The sequence below is a fragment of the Chiloscyllium plagiosum genome, unplaced genomic scaffold, assembly GCF_037043375.1.
Source record: "Chiloscyllium plagiosum isolate Xiang-an unplaced genomic scaffold, Cpla_swu_hap1 HiC_scaffold_22, whole genome shotgun sequence".
Classification (NCBI taxonomy): Eukaryota; Metazoa; Chordata; class Chondrichthyes; order Orectolobiformes; family Hemiscylliidae; genus Chiloscyllium; species Chiloscyllium plagiosum.
Window position 1 is genome coordinate 44,785,130 of NW_028270160.1, and position 15,539 is coordinate 44,800,668.

General features: G+C 37.5%; 1 protein-coding gene across 1 annotated transcript in view; it reads right to left on the reverse strand.

Moving 5' to 3' along the window:
• Window positions 1-3,302: 3,302 nt before the first annotated feature.
• cpeb3 (cytoplasmic polyadenylation element binding protein 3) overlaps window positions 3,303-15,539 on the reverse strand; it is a 119,887-nt gene continuing 107,650 nt past the window's right edge. The window contains 1 exon segment of the mRNA XM_087998999.1: window positions 3,303-6,502. Coding sequence (XP_087855125.1) covers window positions 6,275-6,502 — 228 coding nt within the window. The 3' untranslated portion in view covers window positions 3,303-6,274.

The following is a 15,539-nucleotide window of genomic DNA, read 5'->3' on the forward strand; positions in this document are numbered from 1 at the left end:
CAGATATTTGTGATCTTCAAGGGTTTGTTGAAAGCAAACAAAAAGACAGTTCTGGAAATATTTAGAACAGATAGCAACTGCAGAAGAAAAAAAGTCAACATTTCAGGCCTAAGTCCTAATGAGTCATCAACATGACACACTGTTTTTCACTCGATAGATGCTCCTTAGAATTTACAGCATTTTCTGTATTTAATTCATATTTCCAGAATGCTTTTGTTTTAAATGCTCCACTAATTTGGTTTTTTTTGTTTTGATGAGATAAAAAAAAGGTTAATGAGGATGTTTGATGTGATGTGCACAGACCTCCAAAAGTAATCACATAATGGGCACTGTTAGACATCAGGGAATGAAAGAGACTGTACCACAACGGATGTAAAGTGCCTGAGTGACAGGAAACAGTATTAGTTAAGTTGACTTTTTTTTGTGCAGAGGAAGATAAATCATAGGCTTCCTCAGGGGTCAGTGTTAGGACCTCTTCTTTTCTTGACAAAAAAGAGCAAACATTTGCAGGACTATTGTAAAAAAAAAGTGGGAGAAGTGAGACTAAATTAGTTGGTCTTGCATACAGTCAGCATGGAATGACAGGCTGACTGGCCTATCATGCTAAGCATGAAAGTGATGACACAATTTTGTGCCAGATTGCTTTACAAACATTAAAATATTATCAGTCAGTAATTCTAGTTAAAGATAGTTCTGTGGCAGATAAAAGTTCAAGAAAAGAATTGAGAGTTTTGATAAAATAATTGGGGACAATGGAGAACTAGCTCCACCATTTACATTTTATAAAGCTCAGAAAACAAGTTTTTTTTTACATTAAATATTTTTGGCCGGAAAGTCAATTCAATAGCCCACGACATGGAAGCCATCTCGAGTTTTGATAATGCTGAATCCAAAACCAATACGCTTGACCACCCCCATAATGGGGAACTCACATGTAAAAACTTACGCTTAAAAAAAAATTGTGCAGCAAAATTCATACATGATTACAAAGATCACAACACCATAATATAAAAAAATTAAAGGAGGAATGGATTATTTGGAACCATATTCATCTTAACTTTGTATTAAGCATAGTTTGGTAATGGTGGACAACTGACTAGAATGTCAAACGGACTTTAAGACAAGTTATTGACTGAAGGAAATGACCACAGCTCAAGTCCTTCAGTTGGGCTTTTATTATGAATGACCCAATACAGTACAATTCAGTACAGGCAAAGTACATTTGTGCTATTTAATCACACTCAGACAAAAATCAACTTGTAACATTCTTCTCATTTTTCATTTACTATTGGAATTGCTTACTGACAAGTGCTAGCCTTGGAATGAACTATTTTGTACTGATGCTCAAAGCTCAGCTTTTTATTTTAAGAAAGTGGGCAGAGATGTAGGAGATAGGGATGTAGGAAGATTTAAAAAAAAAAAATCGAAAAGTTTTGATTCAATCATTTGGATGGTCTCTCCACCCTGCTCTCACTCCATCAGTCCCAAGTGTATGAAATTCACACCATACGTTAAATGAGCCTTTCCTTTTTGAAAGCCTTTAACAAATAAAAGTACTACATTCTTCAGGAATATATGTTAACATGATAAAGTAGAACAGGTCTAAAAGTCAAGAATATTTTGTTTTGTTGCTTAGTTATTGCTCAGTAAACTGAGTTATTTTTGGACATTACAGCACAAATAAATGTGATTTTTAAACAGCTATATTAATAGCTTTTATTCTATAATCTGCGAACATAAGTATGAAGTTTTACAAATTTATCATCTGCTACATGTAGATTACAGATGTCAATGATAGCAAGGCATCTGCCATCTCACCAGGAATAGGTGCAAGGGAAGAAGATACAAAGAAAATGGCCTACAGAAAGATAATGATTTGATCAAAAATCTTGCACAAGAGGGGAAAATTTATGCAAAGCCAATTAAACAAATGACATTTTAACAAAACTCAAAACATTTTCTAACAATTTCAATTTTTACCAGAAATTATATTTTTCCATTGTGCTTATAGTTCATTATTTTGCACATTTTGTTAAACTTGAGATTTTGTGCTGAGTTGAACTACTTTGAAATTTATATTTTTAATAAATTCCAAATGAAATTTCTATATAAATGAGTATTGCCTGTAGATGATGCTGCTTTGTAAGTTTGTGTGTTCATGGACCCAAAATTGTTTGCTTATGGAGGTTTTCAGCCAATTAAACTGCAAGAGACTTCTGTGATTTTAGTATCAGTTACAGATCATTCCAACACTCGTCAATGATCATGCAAAATCATGACAAATGTTACTGCTTCATACAACTAAGTTTAATAAGGTTTACTTGTTAGTACAGAAAAATTAAAGTCCAAACTACAAACTTAAGCATCGGTAAGCAGTAGCAGCATTGAGCTTCATGTTTAGTCACAGTACTGCAGTTCCGTACAAGCATTAGTCCAAGCCAAAATGTATATGCCGTGTAAGAGTACTAGCTAAACAATCTAGGAGAACAGTAAAAGATACATTTAAAATTAGTAGTTTGTTTAGAAACAAAGACATCCTAGCTTTGAACACTCTAAAAATGATGTTTTCCATTATTTAACAGCAAAGTTACAAATACTTGTACTGTATACCCCAATACAACTACATCCAGAAAAGTTTGGCTATATTATGTTTAATTAGTATTAGCACCTTAATGTTAAGTGAACTGACTCAATACTAAAAGTGGTGCATTAGCTATGAATTTTGTGCAAAAAAAAAATTTGCAGAACTTTCACATTTACCTATATATCCGGCTAGCTACCCTTTTGGGGTATATAGTAATTGCTTGCATTTAAAATACTTGGTGGTATATTTTCAACACTGTAGCAGCTAACTGAGTCTGAGAGGAAAAGTTTGGTTAGTAACTATAAAGAAAGATCAGTGGATGTACAAAGCAGTACAAAAACTGGTTGCTACAAACAATCCAGCCTTCACAAAAAAAAAGGCATTTCCCATCTCCAAAAATCCATGCTTTATCACTCAGCAAGACAGATAGACTCCCCACATACAACTATGATTCGTTCCCCACACCAGCCCCCCTCCTCTCCCCCCCGCCCACAATAGCACAACATTTTTTGTCTGCTCCATTCTGATCATTTTATTTCCCATTCATTCAATTACATCAATCACTCTACATTGTCAGCCGTGTCATTACCACACTACTGTAAACCACTTCAGCAAGTTAATACATGAAGCTTTGCATTTCAAAACTAGACACTTTAGTAACAATATTACAAATGTTTCAGCTCCAAAAATAACAAAACTGAAAATAAACTTTAAAGAATTAGCATCATAAAATTAATTTATTCCAAGTAAAAATACAAAATAATATTGGACATTGACCAGATATGAAAGTCTCTCCCAGAAATGACTATGGTCAGAAAAGCAGTCTGTAAAGAAAAATAACTAAAAAATGAAAAATATGTAAATATGTTTAAATCCTCTGGTTTTAGCAAAAATCTCTAAAAATAACAATGAATATTTGTATCAGTACAAAGGCTACATTGCTATTGAAAAAATACTAGCATGAAGAAAGGTACACATTTGACAGTAGAAAAATGATTTAGTGAATCACGATGTCTAAAGTTTGCAATGAAAATAAATCTTCAATAAAGATTTATGCTTTTGATTTTTTTTTTTTTTACAAACAGTACAAACAGTATTGCACATTACAACAAAGAGTTGAGGTTAAGTTAGCCTTCAAAATTGACTAATTCAAGTCTCCAACATCAAGAGAAGGCCACATATGGACCTGATGCACCAAGGGGCTCTTAGTCAAGTTACAATTTGAACACCTTAGAAATAACATTCTCAATCTGAAGGACCTCATGTATGTTCATTAATAAGTAAACAAATTGGGGCATGTTATAACTTAACATAAAAAGGATATTCATACAAAAATAACATGAACAGAAGAATTCTTTCACAATTCTGGTCAGTCGGCCTTAAAGGATTAATGATAAATACACAAATTAAGTGAAAAATATTTTAGTTTCACTTTCTAACAGCTTCCAGCACCAATGGAGATGTGTCTATCCCAAGCCGTTTCTTTTAATAACTATTTCTTTACATTCCAGCTTTTAAATTCATACATTAAACTATATAAGGGGAAAACGGTTTATAAATGTTCACTTTTCCACATTTAGGTAGATTCTTTTTAAAGTCTTGTACTGTAGCTAACTACAATTCTCCATATTAAAGTTATAAAGCTCTAGCTCCTTCAGTTTCCAAAAAAGCAAATAAGCATGAAAAAAATAAAATTACCCATCTGTTAAATCATTTCCTTGCAGAATTAAATTAATATATATTTTTAGAATAAACTTACTTAGAAAATATCAATTTCTTTCCTATATTTCAAAATTGAGGTATTGCAAAAGATCATGTCAGTCAGAAAGCACGCCTTAAAAAATCAGCTGACTGTTGAAAACTGTCCAGATACAAAAAGTAGTGCATAACAAATGTCTTATACAGATAATGAAAAAACATAGAAAAACATGCCTGGGCAAGAAAGCAATATCACAAAAAGCCCAGAAGTTAACCTCCAAAGGGATAATAAGCGATTTACCAGTAAAAAAGTAATTTCTTCTTCTTTTTCAAAAAAAATTCCATTTCAATGCCAATATTTGCAACTAAACACTGAAAAATAAACTAAAAAAAGAAAATAAAGACTTACTGGACACAAACAGGACATCACAACACACAAATGACTCAACAATTAGTATCAAATCTACTATGCGGTGTCATATCCAGTCAGATTGTCCCCAGAGCTGCTGAAGGTCACTGTGTACAAACCCCCCACTGTCGGTACACTTAGCCTGTGTTTGGTTGAAATCTGCAGCCCCACTGTACATGCTAAAAAATATCCACTAATTAGCAGATCTTATTAGAATTCAAGCTTTGCAGGATATAACCAGGGATTTGGGGAGTTTATTCTGAACCAGAAAGCAGACATCTCCATTTTGACTTTGTGCAGACAGTTCTTTAGCATTAGTTTCCTTTCCTAATGTGCCTACTTGTCAATCCGACAAATATATTGGTAGTGTATGAGCTCTTTGGTTTTCTGGACAAGGTCTGAAGCTATGTAAATGGTGCAAGCAGCAGAATTCTTTTTAAACTGAGCTCACTTTGTTAATACACTGGTTATGAAGCATCACTTACTTCTATGTCAGACATTACAACGGTTACTTTTATCACAGTACTATACATAATCACCTTAACTATATAAAAATTGCACAATAAGTGATCACCGCAGAGTACTTCACCTACCATCAACATAACTTCAAAATATCCTACATCTATATGTATTTGTGATATTTGTAATGCTTTAATGGACACAGATTCAAACTCCATAAGCATTTACATTAGAGGCATGCCTTCCTCCAGTCATTAGCCAATTCTCTCATACTGAAATTTTTTTCCTGTAGCCTACATAGTTTTTTTGTGCATTGGTGGGCAGGTTGTCAGCAGATATAAGAGACATGATACACAAATTTATTGCATGCAGCAACCTGGTTAAGTAAACATGCAGTCAAATCTACTGACCTTCCTCTGGAGCTATCTCCATGCTATACTGCATTTTATTTCCCAGCAGCATTATGCTCCACATTTATTTATAACCCTAGCCTGATAAAGTACTATGATATCTGCAATACCATTTATTTAGCAGCAAAAGCTATTGCAGCATACATTTACATAACACTAAGAAAGACCTAACCAAAAAAACCCCAGCAAAATCAAATTGAGCTTATGAGGTATTATTCTCGCAAGTCAAAATGGAGAGCAAAAAAGGCTTACTTTTAGGGTAATGGTATCTTAAATGATCCAAAATGTATAATTGCTGAATATCTGAGAAAAATGTTTTGCTACATATGCCACCTACAGTGTGTTACCTTTGGTAAGTCTTCTAGGGGCAAGTCTTAGTTTCTGAAAATAAGTGCATGCTCCTGTCATGGGAAACAGTTACATGAGCTGATGATAAATCAGCTATGACTCCTAAATTACAATGCAAAGTCCAATATTAAACACAACAAAAAAAGGTACCAAGCAGATGTTTGAGAGTCAAAGTGCAGATTCAGTACAATTATTCTGAAATTTTATATACCAGACAATCTTGGATGAGTTCAGTAATGTGACTTCAAAAAAAAAACACAAAACAAACATTCATTATCTGAGGAAGAATGCACCAATTTCCAGAACCCTCTCAGCCCTGAGGCAGCGCTCTCCACTCCAGTATGTCTTGGTAGACTATAAGACGCTTCAGCTCCAGCGAAATGGAACGTGACGTGGGCGATCACCTCCTTCCTTCACAAGAGGCTTGTGGAACTCCCTACCAGCACGTGAATGTATGCTTGCCCAGCAGTATTCACAGTAATACTGCAAACAGGTAACATTGGCACAGAAGAAAGGAGCAAACTTCCCACCACAACGGGCACCCTGGCATTCATCACACATCTGATCATCCAGGACATATGGCTTGACTTCCACCTGGATCAGAAAGAGAGTTATTATTTTTTGCATGGCAAATAGTGAAAAATTTAGTCAACTTATGAAATCTAAACATGAACATGTTTAGCGACAATATTTAATGACTTTTGAGTTGTGTGTGACGTTTGAGTTTTCATTAGGAAAACAAAGATACAGGTAGTTCTTCTATAATGCAATGGTTGTGTTCTTGCGCAACCCGCATTATAGAAAAGTCGCGCTTTAGAAACAGCTCTTAATATTAAGCCAACACACATTTTAAGTGTTTGCACTTTATAAACAGTGTTACTAATTCATGAATCACATTACAGCTAATTAGTGTTAACAAAATGCACACTGCAGAACGACCTGTAAATTATTTTGACATTTGAAAAGCCCAAATTCCCAATCTGCAAAGCAAGGTTTCTAGAGACACGGCAGCATATGAGACGTCAATTTGTGTGCTGTATACTAACTGGGATATCCTTTCATAAATGTGATGTATGCACAAACCTGGATTAACATCAGGAAGTAATCAACTTTATTGGCATCAAGACGTTTCTGGGCATCAAACTCCCCTACCTAAAAGTATACTTTGTACTCTTGCTACCTTCAAGATATGTTTAATGATAAGAATTGACTTGTCCCAGAAACATTCCCACCAGACAGTGTACTATTTCACCTGCATTTCTTTTAGATCTATCAGAAACAACACAAATAAGGAATGCTAAAATCCATCTAAGGTGTGCGATGGTGGATATAATGACAATTTTATCAATTGTTCCCCAACTAATCTATAGGACTACTCTAGACCTGGGAAACAATTTACAGATTGGAAAAAGTCACTTTGAATGATATCAACATTAGGAAAAAAGATGCTTGAATAGTTTTAACAAAGATAGCATGCTTGCAAATTATACATGGACTTGACTCCTTCAAATATACATAATTAATCCACACAAGTAAAAGCATTGTGTAAAGGAGGTCTCATCATGTTTAATGTGTGACACAAGGCTTAAAGGATATTATTAATTGCTGGGGTGAAGGCATACACCCACTAAAAACTTTGTATATTAGATTTCATACAACATTAGGTTCTTTACAACTCTGCTCAAAGATCCAATTTAGTCAATGCCTGGAGGACAAAAGCAGTGAAAGGACATAGCTATAACTGTACCACCAACTAGTGGAGTGTCTTCATTACAAAAGCACGTTGTATTGCATACAAGAGGTGGCATCCAATGGATGTAATTAATGAGATAAATTCAACAGTTTAATTATACCAATCAAAACACTTGCACCTTAAATCTGGAAATTTATATTTATTTCAATTCTGAAATATTCAGAGATTGATTTGTTTTACCATTGTCAACATAGGAGAGAGAGAGAGAGAGAGAGAGAGAGAGAGAGAGAGAGAGACTTTGATGTTTTGAATTCATATGTTGCTGGACATCGGAGTGCATCTGGGAAAATAAATAAACAGTGAATTTCACAACTAATCTTGGAAGAACTGGTTGGGCGAAGTTCACAACACCGAATCAGATAAGTTAATTGTTGTTTTAAGTCTGTCCAAGAGAAAGGCTGTATTAGTGAATACACTGGGTTCTTTCTTGATTGTGTGTTTTTGGAGATAAGTCTCTTGATTAAACTTGAAAAAAAAAGCCATAGCTATTAATTTAACCTGGTGCAGGGTTTTGTAGAGGACTAAGACAGTGTTATTTTCTGGGTCCGTAGATTGTGAAGGAGCAAAAATGGCCTTTGCAGTGATATGTACGTCTTGTCAGATGTGTGAGTTTAAAGAGATTTTAAGGGTCACTGCGGATTATATCTGCCATAAATGCTGCTGGATGCGAATCTTATCAGATTGAGTGGATCGGTTGGAGAGACAGATAGAAGCGATGAGGAATTTGCAACAGTAACAGTATGTGAAGGACGACAGTTATAGGAAGGGGCGGGGGGGTGGGGAAGTCTCAGATACAGTCACATAGATGGGTTAACTCCAGGAAGGGTAAGAGAGGTCGGCACCCAGGGCAGGGGTCTTTTGTGGATATACCAATTTCAAACAGGTATGCTGTTTCGGAAAATGTAGGGGGTGATAGATTCTCAGGGGAACGTAGCATGAACTGCCAAGTTTCTGGTATTGAGACTGGCTCTAATGCAACAAGGGGTATGTTGGCTTGCAAGAGATCAATTGTGTTAGGGGATTCTGAAGTCAGAGGTACAGACAGACGTTTCTGTGGCCAACAGAGAAAAAGCAGAATAATGTGTTATTTCCCTGGTGCCAGGATCAAGGATGTCTCACAGAGGGTGCAGAATGTTCTCACGGGGGAGAGGGGACAGCAAGAGGTCATTGTCCACATTGGAACCAACGATATAGGAAGGGAAAAGGTTGAGATTCTGAAGGGAGATTACAGAGAGTTAGGCAGAAATTTAAAAAGGAGGTCCCCTCAAGGATTGTAATATCTGGATTTCTCCCAGTGCTACGAGCTAGTGAGGGCAGGAATAGGAGGATAGAGCAGATGAATGCATGGCTCAGGAGCTGGTGTATGGGAGAAGGATTCACATTTTTGGATCATTGGAATCTCTTTTGGGGTAGAAGTGCCCTGTACAAGGAGGACGGATTGCACCTAAATTGGAAGGGGACTAATATACTGGCAGGGAAATTTGCTAGAGCTGCTCAGGAGGATTTAAATTAGTGAGGTGGGGTGGGGGCGAGGGGGTAACCCAGGGAGATAGTGAGGAAAGAGATCAATCTGAGATTGGTACAGTTGAGAACAGAAGTGAATCAAACAGTCAGGGCAGGCAGGGACAAGATAGGACCAATAAATTAAACTGCATTTATTTCAATGCAAGGGGCCTAACAGGGAAGGCAGATGAACTCAGGGCATGGTTAGGAACATGGGACTGGGATATCATAGCAATTACAGAAACATGGCTCAGGGATGGGCAGGACTGGCAGCTTAATGTTCCAGGATACAAATGCTACAGGAAGGATAGAAAGAGAGGCAAGAGAGGAGGGGGAGTGGCATATTTGATAAGGGATAGCATTACAGCTGTGCTGAGGAAGGATATTCCCAGAAATACATCCAGGGAAGTTATTTGGGTGGAACTGAGAAATAAGAAAGGGATGATCACCTTATTGGGATTGTATTATAGACCCCCTAACAGTCAGAGGGAAATTGAGAAACAAACTTGTAAGGAGATCTCAGCTATCTCTAAGAATAATAGGGTAGTTATGGTAGGGGACTTTAACATTCCAAACATCGACTGGGACTGCCATAGTGTTAAGGGTTTTGATGGAGAGGAAGTTGTTAAGTGCGTACAAGACAATTTTCTGATTCTGTATGTGGATGTACCTACTAGAGAAGGTGCAAAACTTGACCTACTCTTGGGAAATAGGCTGGGCAGGTGACTGAGGTGTCAGTGGGGGAGCAATTTGAGGCCAGCGACCATAATTCTATTTGTTTTAAAATCGTGATGGAAAAGGATAGACCAGATCTAAAAGTTGAAGTTCTAAATTGGAGAAAGGCCAATTTTGACGGTACTAGGCAAGAACTTTCGAAAGCTGATTGGAGGCAGATGTTTGCAGGTAAAGGGATGGCTGGAAAATGGGAAGCATTCAGAGATGAGATAACAATCCAAAGAAAGTATATTCCTGTCAGGGTGAAAAGGGAAGGCTGGTAGGTATAGGGAATGCTGGATGACTAAAGAAATTGAGGGTTTGGTTAAGAAAAAGGAGGCATATGTCAGGTATAGACAGGATAGATCGAGTGAATCCTTAAGAGTATTAAGGAAGTAGGAGTATACTTAAGAGTGAAATCAGGAGGGCAAAAAGGGGACATGAGATAGCTTTGGTAAATAGAATTAAGGAGAATCCAAAGGGTTTTTACAAATATATTAAGGACAAAAGGGTAACTAGGGAGAGAATAGGGACCCTCAAAGATCAGCAAGGCAGCCTTTGGGTGGAGCCGCAGAAAATGGGGGAGATACTAAGTGAATATTTTGCATCAGTATTTACTGTGGAAAAGAATATGGAAGATATAGACTGTAAGGAGATAGATGGTGACATCTTACAAAATGTCCAGATTACAGAGGAGGAAGTGCTGGATGTCTTGAAACGGTTAAAGGTAGATAAATCCCCAGGACCTGATCAGGTGTACCAGAGAACACTGAGAAGCTAGAGAAAAGAGATTGCTGGGCCTCTTGCTGAGATATTTATATCATCGATAATCACAGGCGAGGTGCCGGAAGACTGGAGGTCGGCAAACATGGTGCCACTGTTTAAGAAGGGCAGTAAAGACAAGCCAGGGAACTATAGACCAGTGAGCCTGACATCTGGTGGGCAGGTTGTTGGAGGGTATCCTGAGGGTACATGTATTTGGAAAGGCAAGGACTGATTCGGGATAGTCAACATGGCTTCGTGCGTGGGAAATCATGTCTCACAAACTTGATTGAGTTTTTTGAAGTAACAAAGAAAATTGATGAGGGCAGAGCAGTAGATGTGATCTATATGGACTTAAGTAAGGCATTCAACAAGGTTCCCATGGGAGACTGATTAGCAAGGTTAGATCTCATGGAATAAAAGGAGAACTAGCCATTTGGATACAGAACTGACTCAAAGGTAGAAGATAGAGGGTGGTGGTGGTGGTGGAGTGTTGTTTTTCAGACTGGAGACCTGTGAGCAGTAGAGTACCACAAGGATCGGTGCTGGGCCCTCTACTTTTTGTCATTTACATAAATGATTTGGATGCAAGCATAAGAGGTACAGTTAGTAAGTTTGCAGATGACACCAAAATTGGAGGTGTAGTGGATAGCGAAGAGGGTTACCTCAGATTACAACAGGATCTGGACCAGATGGGCCAATGGGCTGAGGAGTGGCAGATGGCGTTTAATTCGGATAAATGCGAGGTGCTGCATTTTGGGAAAGCATATCTTAGCAGGACGTATACACTTATTGGTAAGGTCCTAGGGAGTGTTGCTGAACAAAGACACTTTGGAATCAGGTTCGTAGCTCCTTGAAAGTGGAGTCGCAGGTAGATAGGATAGTGAAGGCGGCATTTGGTATGCTTTCCTTTATTGGTCACAGGAGTTGGAAGGTCATGTTGCGGCTGTACAGGACATTAGTTTGGCTACTGTTGGAATATTGCGTGCAATTCTGGTCTCCTTCCTATCAGAAAGATGTTGTGAAACTTGAAAGGGTTCAGAAAAGATTTACAAGGATGTTGCCAGGGTTGGAGGATTTGAGCTATAGGGAGAGGCTGAACAGGTTGGGCTGTTTTCCCTGGAGCATCGAGGCTGAGGGGTGACCTTATAGAGGTTTACAAAATTATGAGGGGTATGGATAGGATAAATAGACAAAGTCTTTTCCCTGGGATTGGGGAGTCCATGAACTAGAGGGCATAGGTTTAGGGTGAGTGGGGAAAGATATAAAAGAGACCTAAGAGGCAACGTTTTCACACAGAGGGTGGTACGTGTATGGAATGAGCTGCCAGAGGATGTGATGGAAGTTGTTACAATTGCAACATTTAAGAGGCATTTGGATGGGTATATGAATAGGAAGAGTTTAGAGGGATATGGGCTGGGTGCTGGCAGGTGGGACTAGATTGGGTTGGGATATCTGGTCGGCATGGACGGGTTAGACCGAAGGGTCTGTTTCCATGCTGTATGGCTCTATAATGAAATCAGTGATTGATTCAGAATGCTGCCTCTAATAAAGTTGGTGGGTCAAAAATTCCCCTGGTTTTGGATCATCTAATTTGATTTAAAGCCAAAATTTGTAATCTGATGCTGCCAAATTTATCCGCTGCAGCAGTGAAGTGCCAAAGATGCTAATAGCAACTACATTGTTGGACGTAAATTCAGCAATTGCAGGGGTATTAAGCCTCTGGGCACCAGGCAGTGTAAGACCAATTACGTCCTGACAAGAGCTAGAGAGCCCATCAGACTGTGTTACCATTTAGAAACGCAGTAGGACAATGTCATTTTACAAGCTGACTAAGATGAAGTACATTACTCGATGTGTACAATTACTTGCCAAAAGATATTGGATGATAATAGCTAAGCTTTAGTTGAAGTATTGTGACGAAGTAGATTTCAAAATAAAATTGAAACAAATGTTGCAGCCAGCAGCAAAGCAAGTGTGTTCACTACAAATCTCAAAAGGAAACTGTCCACACAGATCTAGCCACCTTTGGGAGCACAGTCTTCCCCTTACCCTCTATCAGTTTGAATTTGGAGTCATCAATGGGATGTCTTGTAACAATAATGTAATAAAACAAGCTAAACAGCCAAGCACATTGAGATACTGTCAGGCAGCAAACCAGGAATTTAACAACATTCCCTGTACTTAAGAGTCACAGAACAAAATAAATGATTGGGGAATACACAAAAATATATTTTTGATAAAAGCCAGAAATATCAAACTAAATTTTTAAAATGTCCCGTTCTGAGCAAGCAGAACTTACATCTCGTGGAAACATTGTATTAAAAGTAGGCGGATTGATGATGCAATCAGAGATCAAAGTTCAACTTGTACCTTAGCCGGTAATTTTAGTAGAGAAGGAATTGCAGATTCCCATCAGTGCAATCTAATGTCAGAAAGAGTTGGCCCTGACATGTTGTTACACTTATTGATCTAGAAAAAACTGGATGTACCTCTGGACATCACTATCCACCCCAAAAGAAAACTTATGCCTTATCCCCAAATCCCAGTCACAACATTTTTCCAGAAACAACCATCCCACGATATATGCAAAAATTAAGGTTTAATCTCTTGCTTCCCATCAATATGCTCCCAACTACCAGTCAGCTAATTTCTTTTTTTCAGTTTTGGGTGGGCAACTGACCAGAAACATGAAAGTATGTCACATCAAACCATCGAAGTCAAGATGATTTACCTCTGAACAGATAGTGAGGACTGTCTTAGCCAAAGCTAATTTGAACCCTGAGTTAAATTCAGGGCTTAGGATTCAATAAGAGGACAGTAATCGCAACGCTGGTCATTCTAAATTGCGTTTTTGCATTTTTTACACAAATGGATACCAGGAATATCTGTTTAATACTTATTTTAAGCAATTGAGCAGGCAAACGCAAATAAATTGAGGTAGATCACTTCTGTCACAGAGAAGTTGCTTCTTTTTCACAAGGCATTAGCACAATGGAAACATACAACTTCACGTGAATATCAATGTTCCAAATTATCAAAAAAAATTAACTGGTCACATTGATTATTGCAAGTCAGAAAGGAACTGGCACATACTTCACCATGCATTTCGCAACCAAGTACTTTGGAAAGGACAAAACTGTTATTATATTCAACTACATCAATGTCCAGGTGAAAACTGGCTTTTTTACATTTTCTCCTTTACAAATTTCTTGTTGCAAAATTTGATAGCAATTGTATGGTCATGAAACACTGAACATGGCCATTCAAATTTGTTTCAGGTTTGAAAAAACATACCCTCAGCCAAGTGAGGTATAACTTGCTTTAATTTTCTGATTGATAATGCAGTTTATAGTGAGCATCTGTTCAACGTAAAATTTAAAGAAAACTCATCAATATATACCCACTTGACTGAAAGAAGGATCCCACTCCACATCTCAAAATTCCAACCTAATAGTTTAACATAACCTTTTGAACAGAGAAGGCAAGAATAATCTAAATGAATGGTGGAACAGGCTCAAAAGACCTATTCCTGTTATTATTTTTCTTCAATTTGTAAACCCTGAAATCAGCTTCCCTGAATGGGGAGTATCTCAGCAATAAAACAAAACAGCATATGGAAATGCAAGAGCTAGTTCATGTGTTTGTTGTTATCTGCCACTACTTTTTCTATAAGCTCTTTGCTGGAAAAAGGTTCTGGCTATGTTGCTCACAGCAAGGTCAACAATGCTGCTGTCAATTCTCATCAAATACATATACCGGATTTTTACAGATGTCAACAGTCTGCTTTATAGTTTTTAAGTGAAGGATAACAACCTAGAAAAAGATTTATGGTACAGAAGGAGCCCATTCAGTTAGAGCCATCTGAGAAAGTGCAATCCAGTCTCCTCTCATTTTCCAGCTCTGGGTCCCTTCCTCCATAAGCATCTGAAGTGAATATTCTAATGTTATTTTTAAATATTAAGAATGTTTCTGCCTCCACCAGGCAGAGAGTTCTAGATTTCAACCTTCCCACCTCTCATCCCCTCCAATAATTCTTCCAATTGTTTTTAACTCTGTGCTCCCTGCTTAGTGACCTCTTACCAGAAATAATCTATCCACACTGTCTAAAGCTCTCAATTTTGTATATCTCAATTAAATCTCCCTTAAGCAACCTGTCATCCAAAAAAAAACCCAGCCTATATAAATCATTTCTCGCAGCTAAAATTCACATACCAGGAAATATTACAAAAACTCTTTCCAGAAACCTTCTCATGAGATCACATCCTTCTTGTAATGCGATGACCAGAACTGTATTGCAGTCAAAATAGGGTTTTATACAGTTCAAGCAGACCCTCCCAGCTCTTATATTTTAGATATCAGCCAATGAAGTGTCCTTCTGCCTTCCAATATGCCACCTTAATCACTTTATGTATCTATCCTGTAGCCTTCAAAAACCCATGAACCCCCAAGGTCCCCCTGTTCCTCTAATTCAGCTCAACAAAATATGGTGTCTACATTTCTGTCCTTTGCTCTGTAACCTCTCTATTAACAGTATTAAACAATATTACCACATAAAGGTTTATACTATATGGTACAGTTTCTTGGATGCTATTGTTAAGAGCTGAATCATATTCTTTGAGATTATGTAGAAACACACTGAATACATGCAAATTGATAAAGAAAACATTCACGATAAATTTCCTGAATAAATCAATATTCTTGTCACTCTCAGCACATTTGTTTGCGATAAACTACATTTGAATCTCCATACACGGATATAAGAAATATTAGGATTCACAAAGAGAAGCAGGCTAATGTTAAGAAGACTAGTTTCTGACAGGTACAAAAATTACAGTACAGAAACTGCTAATACACCAAAACGAAACCTCAGTATCATAGAGTCATAGAGCCCCACAG